Here is a 19,148-nt window from a genome sequence, read left to right as displayed (position 1 = left end):
GTCTTAATATTTAAAAAAAAAAAGAATATTTATGCTAAAGAATCCATCATAACATGTCTTTCATTTGCATAAAAAACCCATTTAAAAGCAGTTCTACTGTCCAGTCGTCTTCCAACAATGTCTCATAACATAATCGACCTTGGATAAATAAATGCAATTGCATCGTATCTTCCGAATCAAATTACGCCATTCTTTTCCAGTAACATCGGCCATTGATAGAGTCCAGATTAGCTAGATAGGTATGTTAAAAGCTGGTCATTTAGAACAGGGTGTTACCACGTACAAAAATGACCATGAAACCTTATTAAAACCAAATCTATAGACCACCCTTGGTATGAGTTCGGAAAAAAATGCAAACGGAGGTAGTTGGTATCATCCCTCAATGTATTTCTTCTTACAATTATTTTTAACCCACCACCTTATTTTTTTTTTTTTTTTTATATTTTGCACTTTTTATTCCTTTTTATTAAATTTGTAGCATCTTGTTTTCGAACAGGTTCTTAGCAAAATTAAAGATCGTTCCGGTTGGTGATAATAACTCGAAAAAGATGTGCCGTGTTAACCCGATGATCCCCATTAAAAACGTAAGTAGAAACCACACCTTAACTTACGTAGGCAGATTGTGATGAGTTGAATGCTGTGTGTGATATTGAAATTATTGCGCCAAATTTGGCGAACGAAAAATTATTTTTTTTTAATTTCAGATATTATTTTATAAATAAAGATTTTGTAAATTTTTGAATACTTTATTAAATGAAAATTGATTATTCATGAAATTTATATAAATAGAAAGTTAAATTATTAAGTAAAATTTTTTATTTATTACGCCAAATTCGGCAAAAATATATCCTTAAATTTCAGACATTGCGTTATTACGCCAGAGTTTATTACCCCAGATTGTGCAAAAAAAAAAAAAAAAAAAAAAGTAAGTTATTTAAGAATAAATAAGTCTACTTAAAAAAATAAGTCTACTTATTTTACTTAATAAATTATTAAGTAGAATTTTTTATTTATAACGCCAAATTTGGCAAAAATATATCCTTAAATTTCAGACATTACGTTATTACGCCAGATTGTGCCAAAAAAATAAGTTACTTAAGAATAAATAAGTCTACTTAAAAAATAAGTCTACAAAAATTTAAGATATTATTTTTTTTTAAATACAAATTTTAAAAATTAAATAATTTTGAAGATTTTTAAATAAAAATTAATTATTATTAATAATAATTTTAAATTTTCTTACATAAATTTCAATAGAATTTTATATAATCTTAAGTTTTAGGCGTTATTTTTTTAAATACAAATTTTAAAAATAAAATTTTTTTGAAAATTTCTTGAATAAAAAATTATGTTGTAAATTTTTAGATAACATTTTATAAAACAAGATTTTGAAAATTTTCGAAGACTTCTTTTTTCATGGTTGAGCGAAGAAAAACTTTCAATATGGTTAATTTTAAAAATTCTGATTTTTTATTTACTTTTATTTTTTTTATTTATTTATTTTTTTGTCCTTGATCTACATCAATGATAATAATAATTGAAAACCAAGCAGGAAGAATGGTTTACATCTATTTTTCACAAAAATGGCAATTGGATGCAGAAATGTTTAGGATTACTAAGGTTTGCCAAATCAATAATGTGTAAAATCGGTTCTCCTTGAGAGTTATTACACAGTGAAGTGAGTAGTGCTGGGAAAATATTGTTTTTCTCCCTCAGAATCAATTTTCATGTATATAAACCGCTCTTTCCCCCCTTGATTGTCCCTCAATGATCTGGCCCAGGTGTGAATCCTAGCGATGGCTGATCAATATGAATTCTATACCTAACGCATGCCAGTCACAGTGTTGACTTAAAATATCCTCAGTGGCAAACAGATCATGGATTAGAGTCCCCTTACCGTCGAGCTGATCGCGGGAAGTTTTCGTGGTTTTTCTCTCCATAAAACGCAAGTACGGTAAACTGTTAGTTCTCTTAAGGAGTCTTCCACGAAAGTTAGTTTCTCGCGATGCTTGATCCAGGATCTCCCTTATATTCTGTGTTAGGCTCAAAATTAACAGGCTATGGATTTGAACTTTGATTGTCGTAAACTCAAAATTGGGTCAGCTGTTCAACGCAGTTATGAAATAAAATAAAAAAAATCATCGAAAAAGTTAATTTTCGTTTCACAATAGCTTGGTATGACTTTCATTACAAGTTACAGATAAACAAATGTTTTATGTTTTAATATTACGTGTAAAAGCAGTTGAAGAAAAAAAATGTTTATGATTGAATCTTTCTTTTTATCCTGATCTTTTTTCTTATCTTTTGATTGAATCATATTTTTTTCATCGAAAAAAAATTCTTGAAATAGTTAATTTAAAACTTCTTGTTTGAATTGAGCTTGATCATCATCAGCAACAACGATAGCGATTGCTAACGACAATAAGAGGTATGAAGAGTAAATTTTCCTTTTATATTTGATTGACAAGATTTTCTTTAGAAGAACCAAATATATAAATGTTTTAATAACATTTGCAAACACAGTAATAGAAAAAAATTGTGTATTAATAAATCAATCTCTTTTTTTCTTTGAGCAAAAAAGAAAAAAAAAATTGAATTCTAATATTTTAAAACTTTCTCTCTTATTTGTACTTCACCAACAACAATAAGAATGAATAATAACAATACGATGTCAAGAGAGTTTCAAATTGATTGGCATGATTTTTATTAAAAGTGTCAAATACAAAGTGTTTCAATTTCCACTCTTCTAGCTATTTGATCAACTGATTGATATTCAATCAAGAGAATCAATAATTGAAAAATTAAGTTGTTAAAAGAAATTACTTCAAATTCCATTCGCAAAGATTTTAAATATAATGGTTCTTTAATAACAGTGTTTAACGCTGTAAACTATTTGCGTGCTGTGATTACAAAATTTTATTTTCCTTAAAGCATTTATTTTAATATGACTTAAAGAAACTCTTTTAATATCATTTTTAGTGATTAGAATTCGTAATTAAGGGATGATTTTATGCCCTACACCTTTAGGTTGTAAAAAATTAACATTCTGGAATTAAAATATAGGACAATTAATTTCTTTTTAGTGTTTTGCGACTTTGATTATTTTTAACTTTGAATTATAAAATTTTTAATTCAATCTTACCAGAATATTTTTGATTAAATATCAAGGCAATTTTTTTAAATGTTTTCACCTTTAATGATTTTATTTTGAATTTAAATGTTTAGTTATTATTTAAAGCAAAAGTTTTTTTATTTAGTTATAAATTTCATGTAAACATTTCTTTATACTTTTAACTAAGCAGTTCATGTTTTTTATTTATTGTAATTTAAAATGGAATTACCTCGTATATTGAAAAAAACGTTCTTCAACGCCTCGAGTTGAAGCAAAATTTCCACAACTTCTTTTCAAGTTGAAAGATAGTTTTTTTTCAAACTTTTATCTAAGTTAATACAAATAATTTTTTTTTAAAAAAAACCTAAAGTTTTTAGACTTTCTCAGTAAGATGAAACAACACTTCTTCAACTTTTTCGCAAGTTGATATAAATATTTTTTAATTTCTCCGCAAAATTTAAACTTTTTTTAAGTAGAAAAAAAAAACTTTTTTAACTTTTCCGTAAGTTGCGACGCAACTTCTTTTTTAATTTGAAACAAAAACTTATTCACCTTCTCCTGAAGTTGGAACAAAACTTTTTCCAATTTGACCCAAAGCTTTCAAAAGTTTTACATGATATTTCTTGGATTTTCAGGGGTACCATTTTTGTCTGAAATAGATAAATAGCCCGCCTTTTTGCTGATTTCATGCAGGGTCAACAATGAAATGAAAGCGTGCCAAATACCAACAGGTATAACTTCCTTTTTTTTTTAGTTTTTCGTAATTAAAAAAATAAACTTTTAAGATCAGATCGATATAATATTTCGTAAAATAAAAGACTGATTCATAAAAATAAAAAAAAATTAATAAATGTCCTCCATGTTTCCATAACAGATCAATACCTCTGGTTGTACTGATCCAGGAGTTTTCTTGTCTTCTGGATTGGTTCAAAATTACAAGGCTACGGAGTTGAACATTAGTAGTCGTAAACCCAAAATTGGGTCGGCTGTTCAACGACGAATATAAAATGAACTCCTGGATCACGCATTGGGAGAAACTAGCCATCGTGGACACCTTTTTGATGGCACTGAACCACATTTGCGTTACATGGAGAAGAAAACCTCCCGTGGTTAGTCCGACATCAAAGAGATTCTAACCCACGATCCGTCTACTTCTGAGGATAATTTATGTCAGCAATGTGGCCGGTGCAAGACAGAAAATGAATTCGTATCAAACCAGCCACATTCGAAACAGGGTCATCTCATTTCTAGACGAATACTCTATCCCCTGAGCCACCTGGGCACTCATGAAATATTTTTATTTTATTTTATTGCCGTCGTTGAACAGCCGACCCAATTTTTGGGTTTACGACTACTAATGTTCAACTCCGCAGCCTTGTAATTTTGAACCAATCCACAAGACAAGGAAACTCCTGGATCAGTACCCCTAGAGGTATGATTTGTTATGGGAAAATGGAGGACTTTGCGACTCGACAGATTTAACGTGTATCAGTCACCATACTCGTGAAATATTTGAACTTACCAGTTAAAAATTTTAATTTAATCATACAATAAAACTATTAGAAATTTTAGTGTCTTTAGTCATTGACTAGATGCGCCCTTCGTCCTATTGCCCTCAGGTTGCAACTGTCTGTACCTTTTTTCTTTAATTTTTTTCTTCTGTTATTAACTTCAATTCATATTCATATTAAGAATATCTAGTTTGTTAATAACACAACATCCATATATATCTTTCGTCTCTGTCATTTTTTCTAACAGGAGCTCTTCATCATATCTATCACTTACTAGATTTATTTACCAAAAAAGAAAAATTCCGTGATAATGACAAATGCCATCAACTTACCTGCAAAAAAAATTCAATAGAAGCCAACGAGGCAATGTAATTTATCATAAAAAAAGATCCTCGTTTGTAACTACCTCTGAAAATGTTAGTATCAATTCCGCTACAAGAAAGGGAAAAAAATGAAAATTCCTGTTTTCTCTATTGTGGCCTACTTAAAGCGATTGAAAAAAGATTATGATGAAGTGCCGAAGAATATATCCATATTTTGTAAGTGTCCGATTTGTGGTAACTGATTTATGCATGCTGATTTTTTTTTTTTTTTGAGGATATAAATTAACGTCAAATGCGTTTCGATTTATTTTAATTTACGCTGATTCTTTTTCCTGTTGTGATCTTTTTTTTTTATAGTTTTGATTGCATTTGATAAATTCAGTTCTTAAAAATGACAATTCAAGGTGAATATTTTAAAATTTGCGTTGTTTAATTTTTCTAATTGATCCGACAGATATGAAGAAAACAAATGTTTCCTTGAAAACAAATTTTTTTTTTTTAAATAGAAATTGAAGCATATCTAAGCATATTGTGAGACAGAATTTTAATGAAAAAAATTGCTAAAATAAGATTGATGATACAACTTTGACAAAAAATATTTCTGGATTGTGCTTGGAATCTTTATTTTAATATAAATTTTATTTATCACATTTTAAAATTTTTTCGCAAAATCATAAAGAAGATTCATATATATATATATATATATATATATATATATATATATATATATATATATATATATATATATATATATATATATATATATATATATATAAAGAGAGAGAGAGAGCAATTTTAGAAACATGTCAAAAATAAATTTTAAGAAAATCAAAAATATATTTTTCAATGAAATAAGAAATAAAAAAAAATTCTACACAAACAGAGAAAAAATTCTGATAAAATTTCCGGCCATTTGACATTTCTGGCAAAAAAATATTCCGTTAATAAAACCAAAGCATACGGTATTTAAACCATTCATTTGGTAATTTTCCATTCGTATGACAACGGTTTACCGGAAATTATGGTTTTCAAAATTAAGGTTTTCATTACCGCACATTTAGTAAAAATACAAAACCGAAAAGCAAATTTAGCCAAATTTACGATTTTTCGTCATTCTCGAAAATATCAAGACAAAATTAATAAATTTTACCCCAATTACTATCAAACAGCATGGTAATAAAGCCATATTTTATTGTTAATTTTATCAAACGTCACTGCCAAAAAAACTCCGGTGAAAATTATCGTACGTTATGGTGCACCCATAGAGCAAGAAACACGTAAATTTTGCGATATTTCGGTAGTTTTTACCATACTTTCTTCCCAGTGCACTAACACAGATTTCTTAACACAAGGAAACTGATGAGTAAAACTTTTACAACAAAGGTATAATCAAAAAGTATGAAGTTCATATTTTATTATTAACTTTCTATCTATAGTGTATACTCGCTATTCAATTTTGTTCACATACATTTACATAAACGCAATTAAAAATGAAAACCGTGTGAAAAAAAATATTCAACTTGTAAACGTTTGTAAATTTTACGATAGTTTGGTAGTTTTTACCATACTTTCTTGCCAGTGCACTAACGCAGATTTTTAAGACAAATAAACCAATGAGTAATAGTTTATTATTAACTTTCTATCTATTGTGTATACTCGCTATTCAATTTTGTTTATATACATTTGCATAAATGCAATTAAAAATGAAAATCGTGTGAAAAAAAAAATATTCAACTTGTAAACGTTTGTAAATTTTACGATATTCTGGTAATTTTTACCACGCTTTTTTGTCAGTGCACTAACGCTTATTTTTTAACACAAATAAACTGATGAGTAATAGTTTATTATTAACTTTCTATCTATTGTGTATACTTGCTATTCAATTTTGTTTATATGCATTTACATAAATGCAATTAAAAACGAAAACCGTGTGAAAAAAATATTCAACTTGTAAACGTTTGTAATTTTACGATATTTTGGTAGTTTTTACCATACTTTCTTGCCAGTGCACTAACGCTTATTTTTTTAACACAAATAAACTGATGAGTAATAGTTTATTATTAACTTTCTATCTATTGTGTATACTCGCTATTCAATTTTGTTTGCATGCATTTACATAAATGCAATTAAAAATGAAAATTGTGTGAAAAAAAATATTCAAGTTGTAAACATTTGTAAATTTTACGATATTTTGGTAGTTTTTAACCATACTTTCTTGCCAGTGCACTAGCGCAGATTTTTTAAGACAAATAAACTGATGAGTAATAGTTTATTATTAACTTTCTATCTGTTGTGTATACTCGCTATTCAATTTTGTTTGCATGCTTTTACATAAATGCAATTAAAAATGAAAATTGTGTGAAAAAAATATTCAAGTTGTAAACATTTGTAAATTTTACGATATTTTGGTAGTTTTTAACCATACTTTCTTGCCAGTGCACTAACGCAGATTTTTTAACACAAATAAACTGATGAGTAATAGTTTATTATTAACTTTCTATCTATTTTGTGTACTTGCTATTCAATTTTGTTTATATGCATTTACATAAATGCAATTAAAAACGAAAACCGTGTGAAAAAAAAATATACAAGTTGTAAAGGTTTGTTTATAATGTATCCCATCCATTCAAACGTCGTGACTTTACGGAACATCTTTAAAATACTATGCATTGTATAGGGTATCAATTCTTTGGAAGCTATTCATAAGACAAAGAATTGTTTGAAAGATGCGCCAACATTTCTAACATTTCGTATCTATTACAATCATAAGATGATGGATGTCCCAGGAAAAAGATGTCTTGTAAATTCGCATAATTTAGTTATTCATAATACGGCAATCAAAATTCACCTTATCTGATGTAAATCGGTCTTTCGGCGAGGACACAGAAGAACTTTATTTCATTTGAACGGCCATCTTGGGGCGAAATGAATATGTATGCTTTGCCGTTCGTTTTGTGTCAATAAAAATAAGTGAAATGTTTATTTGGAATGTTTATTTGTTGTATTAACGTTCAGCATTAAATGATTGTAAATATTTTTGTGAACCAATAACGAAAATTTTTATTTTGCTTAGTATGAATAGGGATTACGTTGGATACAAGATATAAATTATGGAAAATGTTATTCTGACCACAAATTTGAAAATGATTGATGCCCCTGAAGATGTGTGAATGTGACATACTGCAAATATTAGCATAATTATGACGCAAATTAGCTACAAATTAATGCAAAATGAGTATTAATTGCTGCAAATATTTTTGCAAACGAATAATAAAAGATTTCGCTGTATTCGGTATGATTAGAAATTAAATGCTCAGTATGATCAGAAATTAAAATTCATGCAATGCTATACGAGTACAAATTGTTTTAAATGGTTTTCGGTTACAAATGGGAAAGTTTTGATGTACCGACGCTCAGAATGAATAGTAGATGCAAGTTGAATGGTAGATTTTTGACGGCATTTCCTAAGCCAGAGTCCGGGAGTCAATCAACTGAGTTAAGACACCACGTTTGCACATGCGCATTAGAAATCCTAACCTTAGACGTTGCTGTCAGCGTCCACTGTGAACCCACCTTCATAAAAGCTTTAATCTTACGATGAGGTAAGTCTAATTTTCTGAGTCCCGCAGTGGACTGATCGTTAAGACACGGTTCCCAACAGATCACCGATGTAAAGCATCACTGGCTGCGGTCAGTGTGCGGGTGGGTGACCACTTGGATCAGTCTGCGTAGGGACCAAGGGTGTGCGGTATTGGTCCTCGTTAAACTGTGCTACCGTAAAGTGCTCGACTTCGCTCGCAGGTCGTCGGGCTACCGAAGCGGGGGTGCCATCCCCTCCGCAGAGGATCAAAATTGTGATGGCATGTCTTCGGATCATCCTCCGGGATGTTTCCCAGACGGTCGCCAATAGCCCATTGTGCAGCTCTAGTGCGACGTAAATTAACAACAACAACAACTAATTTTCTGAAGAGCATTAAAATCGTAACAATCAACTGAGTTAAGACGTCACGTTTGCACATGCGCATTAGAAATCATGACCTTAGACGTTGCTGTCGGCGTCCACTGTGAACCCGACATAAGCTTTCATATAAGCTTTAATATTACGATGAGGTAAGTGTAATTTTCTGAAGAGCATTAAAATAGCTAATTGCAGCATTGAATCTTTAAAGATACTTTTGCTTCATTTCTTGTTCATTGTCGGTAAAATTGTAAAATAAAATAACTGCAGGTTGCATTTTGAAAGTAAAATAATCACATTGAGAGTTAAAGAAAGCTAAAACATCATACTACCTGAATCACATAATCCTGCTAGTCATCAAATGTTTCCGATCGCATGTTGTATTAGTAGTAAAACTAAAATCGAGTTTTGCGATCGCACATCATATTCATCGTAAAACTAAATCTGAACTGCATTTCAGTAGCTCGGTTGGCAACAACCATTTTGTGACCAATCACAAGACACTAATTTTGGAGGTAGTGCTAAATGCCACAGGGAGCACGTGTTGTAGTCTCGTACGAAGTTACAATTTGCATCTACACATTTTGAGTAAGAACTATCTTGTTTACGTAACCTTAATTTATTTTGTTTCTTTTTTACGGGTAACAAATTTTTTTTAAAGATGCCTACTGTAAATTAGACTCCATACTCATTACCGACAATTGTTATTTTGTAAGGAAAAGTATTAAAATAATTTATGAATAATAAAACAATAGTAAATAAAACAGTCTAATAAATTTTCCATCCCTTTATTTTTTTTCATCTATGGCGAAACTTCACCTCTTTAGAACCGTTTTAACGAAGTTGAAAGTGACGTCGTTAAAGCTTTGTAAGAAAAAGAAAAGTTAACACGTGACCTAGAAAAGAAAAGATCAATCAGCATGAAAATTTCAGGTCAGCATCACGGCCTCCCCTTTTACTACAATAAAAAAATTCTTACTATGCTTTCGATTTTTAAAAAGAAATTTTTTTAATTTTTGAGAGCGAGCATATAGTTTTATTTGTATTTATTATATCCGTTATAAGCATTAGATATTTCTTAATAGCATTTTACAAGTTTGATTTTCATTGTTTTTTTTGAAATATTCGTAACATTAACGTGACAATTAAATTACAAACTGGATCAAAGGATCACGATTTGTGGTTAAGACTGTACTATGTGATTACTAAAACATGGCGATCAAATTGAGAAATTTTTTAATGATAATAAGTCATCCTTTCTATTAAAAAAAATATTTATTGTTATAGTTGACAATATTCACTCATCTATGCACATGTTAAGCCAAAAACTCCAATTTGTCTAATTGCTGACTTTTAGCAAAAAAAATTTTGTTTTAGATATTGAAACCGCAGATTTTGTAAATATCTACACGTTATTATTGCTATTATTATTTTAACCATTTTACTCAATCCATCACGTGTTCAGATACTAAAAGCAGCTCACGTTACCTGATTAAAAACTTCATTCGCTTCAAAAACATATAAATAAGAAATAACGGTTGACATGTTTCAAGTGCTCAAAAATGAACACCCATTTTCAAGAGTTGCCTGGCGTGAATGAAAAGAAACAAAAGTGATTTGAAATATAAAGTGTATAATTGCTGACGAAAAATAGAAAAAAGGGGAGAAACAAAGTTAGAGATACCACAGTAGTCGAGAGAGAGAAAAAATGAAAAACAGGCGAAGAAACAGGCAAATAAAGGTAAGTCCGAGAGGGGCAAATCAGGGTAAGATGCATTTCCACGCCTTATGAAGAGGTAGTGAGGAACTAATGTCGTTAACACGGAAATCAGCTATCATATGAATAAAACAAAATTTCAGATCATTAAGATGTGACTGGGGTGGAAATAATTTTGTCACTATCGAAATTGAATTAATGTCCAAGATTCCAACAATGTGCAGCAATTGGTTATTTTTCGTATTCTCGATCCAACGGTGATTTAACAGAGATCACCTTTGTGCGACAGAGATTTTAAAAAAAAATTATTGCATATAACTCTGACAAAACAAATTTAATAAAGACACAATGACTATTAGATAGCTACTTTGAAATAATTTAAAATTGAATACTGTAACGTAATTAAACGATTGTACAATTTTTTAAACGAAAGAAACTAGGGAAATAAATGCTACAGCAATATTATCATAAACAAACAGACTTTCGAAGACTTCGTAAGAGCAGTTTTTTTTTTTTTTTTTTTTTTTTTTTTTTTTTTTTTTACCTGTCACCCAACGCGGATTGTTAAATTTATGTGAGAAAGTGTCAATTCTTCAAAACGAAAAAAACTAAAAAAACTTGAGTACGTGATGCTACGCTACCTGTCCTTATGTCTAAAAAAAGTCCCACGCTATAGAATTAGAGAAAGCGGCTTTATCTTGAAAGCTCCATCTTTTGAAGAAGCTATAAATTTCGAGCTCAATGTTTATAAGTTTGGATTATCAGGGCTTGTTATAACTCTTTCAAACGACATTATTTTCTTTTTGCAATGCCATTGGTAGAATGTGTTTTTGTTTCAGTCAAAATGTATTTTTTTCCCGCAACGACACGCTAAAAAAAAGTATGTGTATAATGAAAATAAATATTTCCACCGGCATAGTAGAGTACAGGCGCAAAATTAAGCAGTTTCTGACGTTTGGTCTGTGGATCATTGATAACCTTTCGATGATATTTTAGTTTCTGGGTCTATGGGAACACCAAAAAGTTCGGTACCTTTCATCGAAACGTTCATTCTATGTAACAGCTTCTCAACATTCTATGCAGCAACTACTATTAACAATGTAAAATTAACAATGGCAAATCACACTGTTAGGCCTAATCACTTCACTTCTTCTTAAGTAGAGAGTACCCAATGGGATACCTGCAAGTGACGTAGTGTGGGCATCTCGATCCTGATTGGTTGTTAAAACGTGATATTTGTTTACGCTAGCAACTGTTCTTTGCATTCTATTTTGGATAAGCCAAGCCCGTCAAGTGTCAATTATCTTACATTCTATATTCTTACACAATGTCTTCAATGCTTTCACTATATATTTTCTTACTTAATACAAAAACAGATACGAAGCCATGTAGAACATAAACAAATCAATCGAAGTTGCCAGGTACACAAAACAGAAATATATCACTGTTACAATGAAATACATAAGCAAATAATAATTATGGTAAGTAGAAAATTTAGATGACAAATAATTATATTTCATTAAATTTGATGTGGGATACAGCACTGTATTTAATTAACTTCACGTTAATTAACATTCTATTTTATGTGGAGAAACTTAACTCAACTTTAGAATACTATTTCGCTTATAAACGATCAGCTGGCACTTTCGTCATACGTCACATGCGATTTTTTTCTTCTTGAAATGCAAATACCTAATTAAATATGGTTTCATTACATGTGATGAAATTTGGCTAACTTGGTGAAATTTAGTTACTTTATCATGATTCATGAGAGCATGGCATAAAAACCATTTATTCGGTTAAATTAACTTTTCAGTTTCGTATTTTACTAAACGCGTGACAGCAAGAACTATAGTTTTGAAAACCAGAATTTCGGATAAACCGTAACCATATGAAAGGAAAAATTACCAAATGAACTGTTTAAATACCGTATCTTTTGGTTTTATTTACCAGGATTACGGTTTTGCATTTTTTTCCGACTAATGTTATTACCATACAGTACGTTAATTTTAACAGAATTGTTTTTTTCCGTGTACAATAAAATTAAACGCAATGAAAATAAATATTTGGGTATTTAAATTAAACGCATATTCATTAAAAACTGTCACCAAATGAGTACTATTTTTATCCATGAATAAATAATACGTGTTTTTGGACAAAGAAAAAAAAAAGAATTTACCTGCGACAGAGTTTTGTCCTCGATATGTCAGCAATATCTCTTGTCGCTTGATTTATGCGCATGCGCTGACAACACTCCGGCTATAAAAAAAAAATGATGTTTTCGTACAAACTTAGCAAATCTTTTCTTTGTATGACTGAGCTGAGTTGGAGACGTAGTGCATCTCTGTATAAAAAAAGTAAAAAAAAAAGAAGAAAAAAAAAAGGATCGAAAGTGTCAAAAGATTTTTCTTCCTCATACTCATTAACCCGTTTTCTTGTAATATACGCGCATGCCCCGAATGTAAATCAAAATTTATTTTTAGAGATTTTTATTTTCATTTTGTAACTCGAATATTTTTTTTAAAAATGGACAAGCCGATTTCTGAGCTTGGTTTGACAGATCAAATTGAAAGTATTTTGAAACGCTAAAAGTTTCAGCAATGCAATTTAGAAATTATAAATAGTTAAACTTTAGTTTAGAATCGAAGGAGTGATAAGGGCTAAACATATGAGAGATAGTCAAACTGCTGTTTCACATTAAAATCATCTGGACAAAAATGTCACATTTTCGACTTTATGTTTTTTGCATCTTTTTTGAAATGTATGTTTTTTATACATATTTTTTGACATCGATTTAAATTGAAATACGTCGGTAAAGCTTATTCATCCCATATCTCCATTTTTTTTTTGTAATTCTTATTTCATAACATATACCACGAAATTAACTGGAAAATTAGTAGTAATATCATACACCAGACTAAAAAGTATTTGTTTATCTTTAAACAATGTGTCGAAAAAATGAGTAAAGTATTGGTACAAAATAAAAAACGTAAAGAAAGAAGAAACTACCAAAATCTTGAATTTTGTGAATCTTAAAGCACTAAACAGCCCTCTTCAATTTGTTTAGGGTAAAGTGGATCAAAGGAAATAAAAGGCCCGAATATTTGAATTTTGATTTCTAGACAAGTGGGGTATTGATTCATATATTTTTCCGAATCGAATGAAACCAAACCCAGGGCAACAGAAATAATATTTTACAAGTTGGGTGGGTTTTATGCATAAAATGTATTTCTTTATGTATAAAACACCGCTAGATACAAAATCTCAACTAACAAAAAATAATTATTTTTTTTTTTGACTAGCGTAAATTAGCTTTATTCATAGTTTTATCTGCTAAGAATTATATATTATCCCAAAAATCTATTTTCATTTTATAATTCTATTTCCGTTTTCAATTCACACGCCGTTTAATATTATTTTATGGGCCAAAACAAATCTCCATAAGAGAGCAAAATAATAATCAAATAACTAAAATAATCAAAAATAAACTCAATCCACTCAAAAATTCATTAAAACAAATTTTTTTTAACTGTTTAACGTTGCTTGGAATGATGTTTTATCTACCAAAAGGAAATTATTTTTTTCCGGGAAAATCGGGAGCCATTATAGAATTCCATTTCTTTTCTAACTACTAATGCGATTAAAATTGCATTATTAATATCTAACTATAAAAGCACCACTCAATAGCTCTAAATAAATCTATTTAAAAAAGTATATAATAAATAAACCGTATTATAGCCGTAAAAACAGTTCAAATTGACTTGATACATAATTTCATGAAATGAACAGAATTAACATATATATTTTTTAAAATTAATTGCCTTTAAATAAATCCATTTCCTTACTCTCTGCGACTGCTGTCTAAATTGTTTTATTATCCAATTATAAAAACACCACTCAATACAAAATCAAAATAATTCTAATTTAATCTATTTACAAAAATATATAATAAATCAACATTATTATTGCCGTGAAAAGCAATTTAAATTGACTTGATATGTAATTTCATCAAGCAAACAGAATGATATATTTTTTTTAAAAAATTCAGTGTCATTAGTTAATTCTATGACTTTTTTCAGTACGAATGCGGTAAAAATTGTTTGAGCACCGCTTAATACAAAATCAAAATAATTCTAAGTCAATCTATTTATAAAAATATATAATAAATCAGCATTATTATAGCCGTAAAAAGCAATTTATATTGACTTGATATGTAATTTCATCAAGCAAACGATATTGATATATTTTTCATCCAGCAAAAGATATTGATATATTTTTCAACAAGCAAACGATATATTTTTTTAAAAATCCATTGTCGCTAGATAATTCTACAACCTTTCTCAGTACAAATTCTTTTATTAAAATTGTTTTATCAAAAACTAATTATAAAAACACCACTCAATGCGAAATCAGAAAAATTTTAAATCAATTCATTTCAGAAATACAATAAATCAACATTATTTTGACCGGTTTCAATCTACGGAATAAAAAAAAAGAATGGAATTAAATGCTTTTTATTATGTAAATTTATCTCAGCACAGCGAGCTAGAACTCAAGGTCGTTCTGTATGTAGAGCTTTACGTTGTTGTCAAAAAGATGTTTTAAAAATAATGGCGATTTCTGAGTTATTACCTAACATTACAAATTTTATCCTTGAGGCTGCTGTCCAAAGTAAGAGAGAGTTTTTGTTTTCATTTTTTAAGATAAATGTTTTTTTTTTCTTTTTCGAATACTCTCGGATGAAGTCACAAGTTCTATCGTAAGTTAGTCGTGATTTTGGAAACTTGGAACTAATTAGCTTTAGTTGGTCATTTAAGATTTTTTCTAATTCCTTTTTTTTCTGGCGCTTTAGTAAAATGTATTTCTATTGTAAACAGAAGCTATTTGTTCCACTGTGGAGTTTATACGACGGGTAATTATATGAAAGACTTATTTAACTGGTTGCGATTTTTTGACTTTTTTTTTGTTCAATTTAATGTTAAATTGAGTAAAAAATAAATTTACTCATTAAAAAACTCATTATTTTTAAAAATTTTTTCCACCTTTTCTCTGAATTCTTTCAGTTGAAGTCGCAATTGACCAGCCTTAGTTGCTTTCTTTTTTTTTTTTTGGAAACTTCGAATTAACTAGTTTCAGTTGGCCATTTACAAATTGTTCGAATTCCTTTTTTTTTCTTGCTCTTTTTTAATATATTGCTATTGAAAACAGGAGCTATTTGTTCTATCAAGGAATTCATGCGATAGGTGATTACATGAAGGATTTATCTTTCAAGGTTGGAATTTTTTATACTTTAGTTCAGTTGCTGTAAATCTGATGTCAAATTTTAAAAAAAAAAGATTAACTACTAGAAACTTCCTTCTTTTATTTTTGCACATTTTTTCGAACTTTTCTCAGTAATTGGTTTTAATTGTGATTTTGTAAAATAGGAATTAATTAGCTCGAGCTAATAATTCACGAATTTTTCCAATTCCTTTTTTTCTGGCATTTTTAATAAATAACAAGGTAAAAAATTCATAAAAATTCGCTTGAAAATTCATACAGACAACAAACTATCTATTATAAACAAGAGCTATTTGTTCTGAAGTTAAAATTTTTACCATTGTCATGTTATGATATGAAGAAATGTTACTCATTTTTCAAGGTTGTCATTTATAACCTGCATTTTAATTTGTTGAGAACTCAAAATTAGAATGAATCTATAAATAATAACAGTAACTAACAACTGTTACAACAGTAGCCAATTGTTTGGTCAAGAAAATTATATTCTGCTGTAGTGCATATATATAAGTAGAAATCAGAATGTTAATTACTTTTATAATGAATAAAGTTTTCATGATATAGATTTCTGATTTACAAAAATGAACTTAGAAGCAATAATGACAATGATAAAAAAAAACATTAAATCTTTTTTAAAAAATAATGAAAATTTCTTTTATCAGTGGTTTATCAATTTAAATTGAAAATAAGAGGAAATAAATTTACACAAACAAGTTAACGCTCTCTTAAATAAACGCATTTCTATTGTTTTCTTAAATATAACTTACACAAAAACTTGTTTTCGTTAAGTTAAATAGTGAAATTCAAGGTAACTTGTTTGATTAAGTCACATAAAACAACAAAATAATTTTATTAAACTACAACTTTTTGATCCTAATCTGTAGTAGAATGTTTTTGTAATGCATGTAGAAGAAAATTTATTTTTAAATTTTTTTCGACAGAAATTTTAATTCTCAGAAAAAACATGAGCCCTTAATATATTTATTTTTTTCTGTTGCTGTTGTTAATATTGTTGTTTTTAAAAGTTAAATATTGTTCTTGATCTATTGCAAAGTTAATATATAAAGTTCTATTGTAAAGTTAAATACTGTATTGAGTTCTTTTAAACTTTGACTAAATTTCAATAACTTCAGGTTCATGATGATTATTGCATGAGCAAAAGTGACACAAGTGGATAAGTGGATTACAAAATAAGAAAAATTTACCAAAAATCCATTATTTGGTTCTTTAGATACTAAAGAAATTCGCATTTTTCTAAGTAATATACAACCATTCGTGAACCAACAGGAGGTTTTTCCTATCAAGTTTTTAAGAAAAGTTTGAATTTGTGAAGACCTATTTGCGGTTCTCGCAAACAAAGTTGCTTTTTCTAGTTAAGGAATTTTCCAATATTCTCCCAACTATAAAAAGTTCCTTGCGCATCAGTTTTTTTTAAAAAAATTTTATTAAAATGTTATCAGTTACTTGTTGACGCGTCTAGTTTAATTTTAAGTGCATTTGATTGACTCAATACTTTGATTTTTTTAGTAATAGAACGAAGATAATTAAGGTGGGTTTTTCGAAGAAATTTTTGGAGAAAAAACAAAACTATGTAACAAACTAGACTGTATAAAAAAAACTAGTTATAGCAAACCCTTAGGTTCGTTATAACTTTATACAGATACCATAAACCATTTAAATATATTTACATACCTACTAACAACGTATCTAAGTAAAAATTTTAATTCAAAAAAATGTGCTCAACTGAATTAACTAAATGCAGCTTTGTAAGCCCCTTTTAGTTATCAATAATTTTAGCTATACTTTAGGTTGTAACTTTAAAACTAACTATTATTTTACTTAAGACTTCTTTTAATTCTACTGGTCTTCTGTTAAAATTTGAAAAACATTGAATAAAAATAGCATTTTTTTAAACCTCTTTTGTCTTTTCACGAGGACCTTATAAAGGAGAAGGAAGCCTTCATAGAAAGTTCTCTTTCATCCTAATAACTAATTTAAAATTTAAAGTATTGAAAAAAAGTTATTTTTAAAAAAAAACATTTGAGCTTTTTTGTTTATTTTTGGATTATATGAACTTTATTTTCAATATTTTAAATTACTCATACAACAGAAAAGAAATTTTCCATGAACGGTTTTTCTTTCAGTGACTCCTTTTTACGAGAGCAAGAAATATTAGTGAGAAAACTTAGCTAATTTTTTTTTTTTTAACAAAATAAGCTTGAAAAAAAAAGATGACCATATGCACTTAGTGCAGGGAACTTAATCTTTCGTTTTGGGCCTTGATAATACAAAAATAATTAAATATTCCTGTTTTTTTGTTGTTATATGTTGAGTTTTTTAAATTCACATACTTGGAATGTTTAGAAAATTATTATTTTTTATAGTACAAAAACTATATTTGAGGATTAAATATTGATAAGACATACCTCGTTTGTACTATTGGTGGTCCAGGTGTATCATCATGCCCTTTTCTGAAAGAGGAAAAAAAATTATATTTTCTGAACACAGAGTTATAAGAATCATGTGAATATTAATAATTGACAAATGGATCTAATTTAATGTAATTTGAAAATATTTCATATAATATTTTTTATGTATTTTAGAATAGCTAAGCAAGCTCATAAGTGTTTAAAGTCAAATTCTGCTTCGGCATAAAAGTTAAACTTTTAAAAAAAGGACATGAAATAAATGTATTGAAAGTTATTAAAAACTTTAATTTTATAGTGTATGAAAATAAATATAACAAATACCGTATCTTTTTTTTTTGTAGTTGAGCAATAATAATTTTTTATCGTAACATATTAAATATAGTATGGTTGTTTCCTTTATCATAGTTAAACATTAATAATATTATAGTTTTTTCTCTCCGTAGTATAGCAATTATATTGTAGTTTTTTTCAATCGTAGTATCGAAATCATATCGTTGTATAGAAATCGTACTTTATCTTCGTATAGCGGATATATTTTTCAAGTTTTTTTCTTAGCGTAGAAATAACACAGTTACAAATATTTTGGTTGCAGTTTTCCATGTTTTTTTTTATTGTATAATTACACTAAAAACTTACTTAGACAATAAGAAACAATTTTTCCTCAAGCATCTACTTCTAAATCTATGCCAGGAGTTGTTATTATGATTGATAGTGTAAATAAATTTTTTATCGGAGTTTTATGCTAATCCATAAACATTTCAGAAGAATTTCGCTTTTTATGCTACGCAAATATAATATTTAGTTATTATTTTTTTTAGTTT

At 28.5% G+C, this 19,148-nt stretch overlaps 1 protein-coding gene across 1 annotated transcript in view; it reads right to left on the bottom strand.

Moving 5' to 3' along the window:
• LOC110283103 (protein trachealess) overlaps nucleotides 1–19,148 on the bottom strand; it is a 218,177-nt gene that overhangs the window by 156,296 nt on the left and 42,733 nt on the right. The window contains exon 2 of the mRNA XM_043043212.3: nucleotides 18,325–18,369. Within this exon, the coding sequence (XP_042899146.1) occupies nucleotides 18,325–18,369 (45 nt within the window). The remainder of the gene's footprint in view (nucleotides 1–18,324; nucleotides 18,370–19,148) is intronic.

This window comes from Parasteatoda tepidariorum, chromosome 4 (genome assembly GCF_982258835.1).
Source record: "Parasteatoda tepidariorum strain Cologne lab strain chromosome 4, Ptep-v5.0, whole genome shotgun sequence".
In the NCBI taxonomy this organism is placed as follows: Eukaryota; Metazoa; Arthropoda; class Arachnida; order Araneae; family Theridiidae; genus Parasteatoda; species Parasteatoda tepidariorum.
This window is presented reverse-complemented; position numbering and strand designations above follow the sequence as displayed.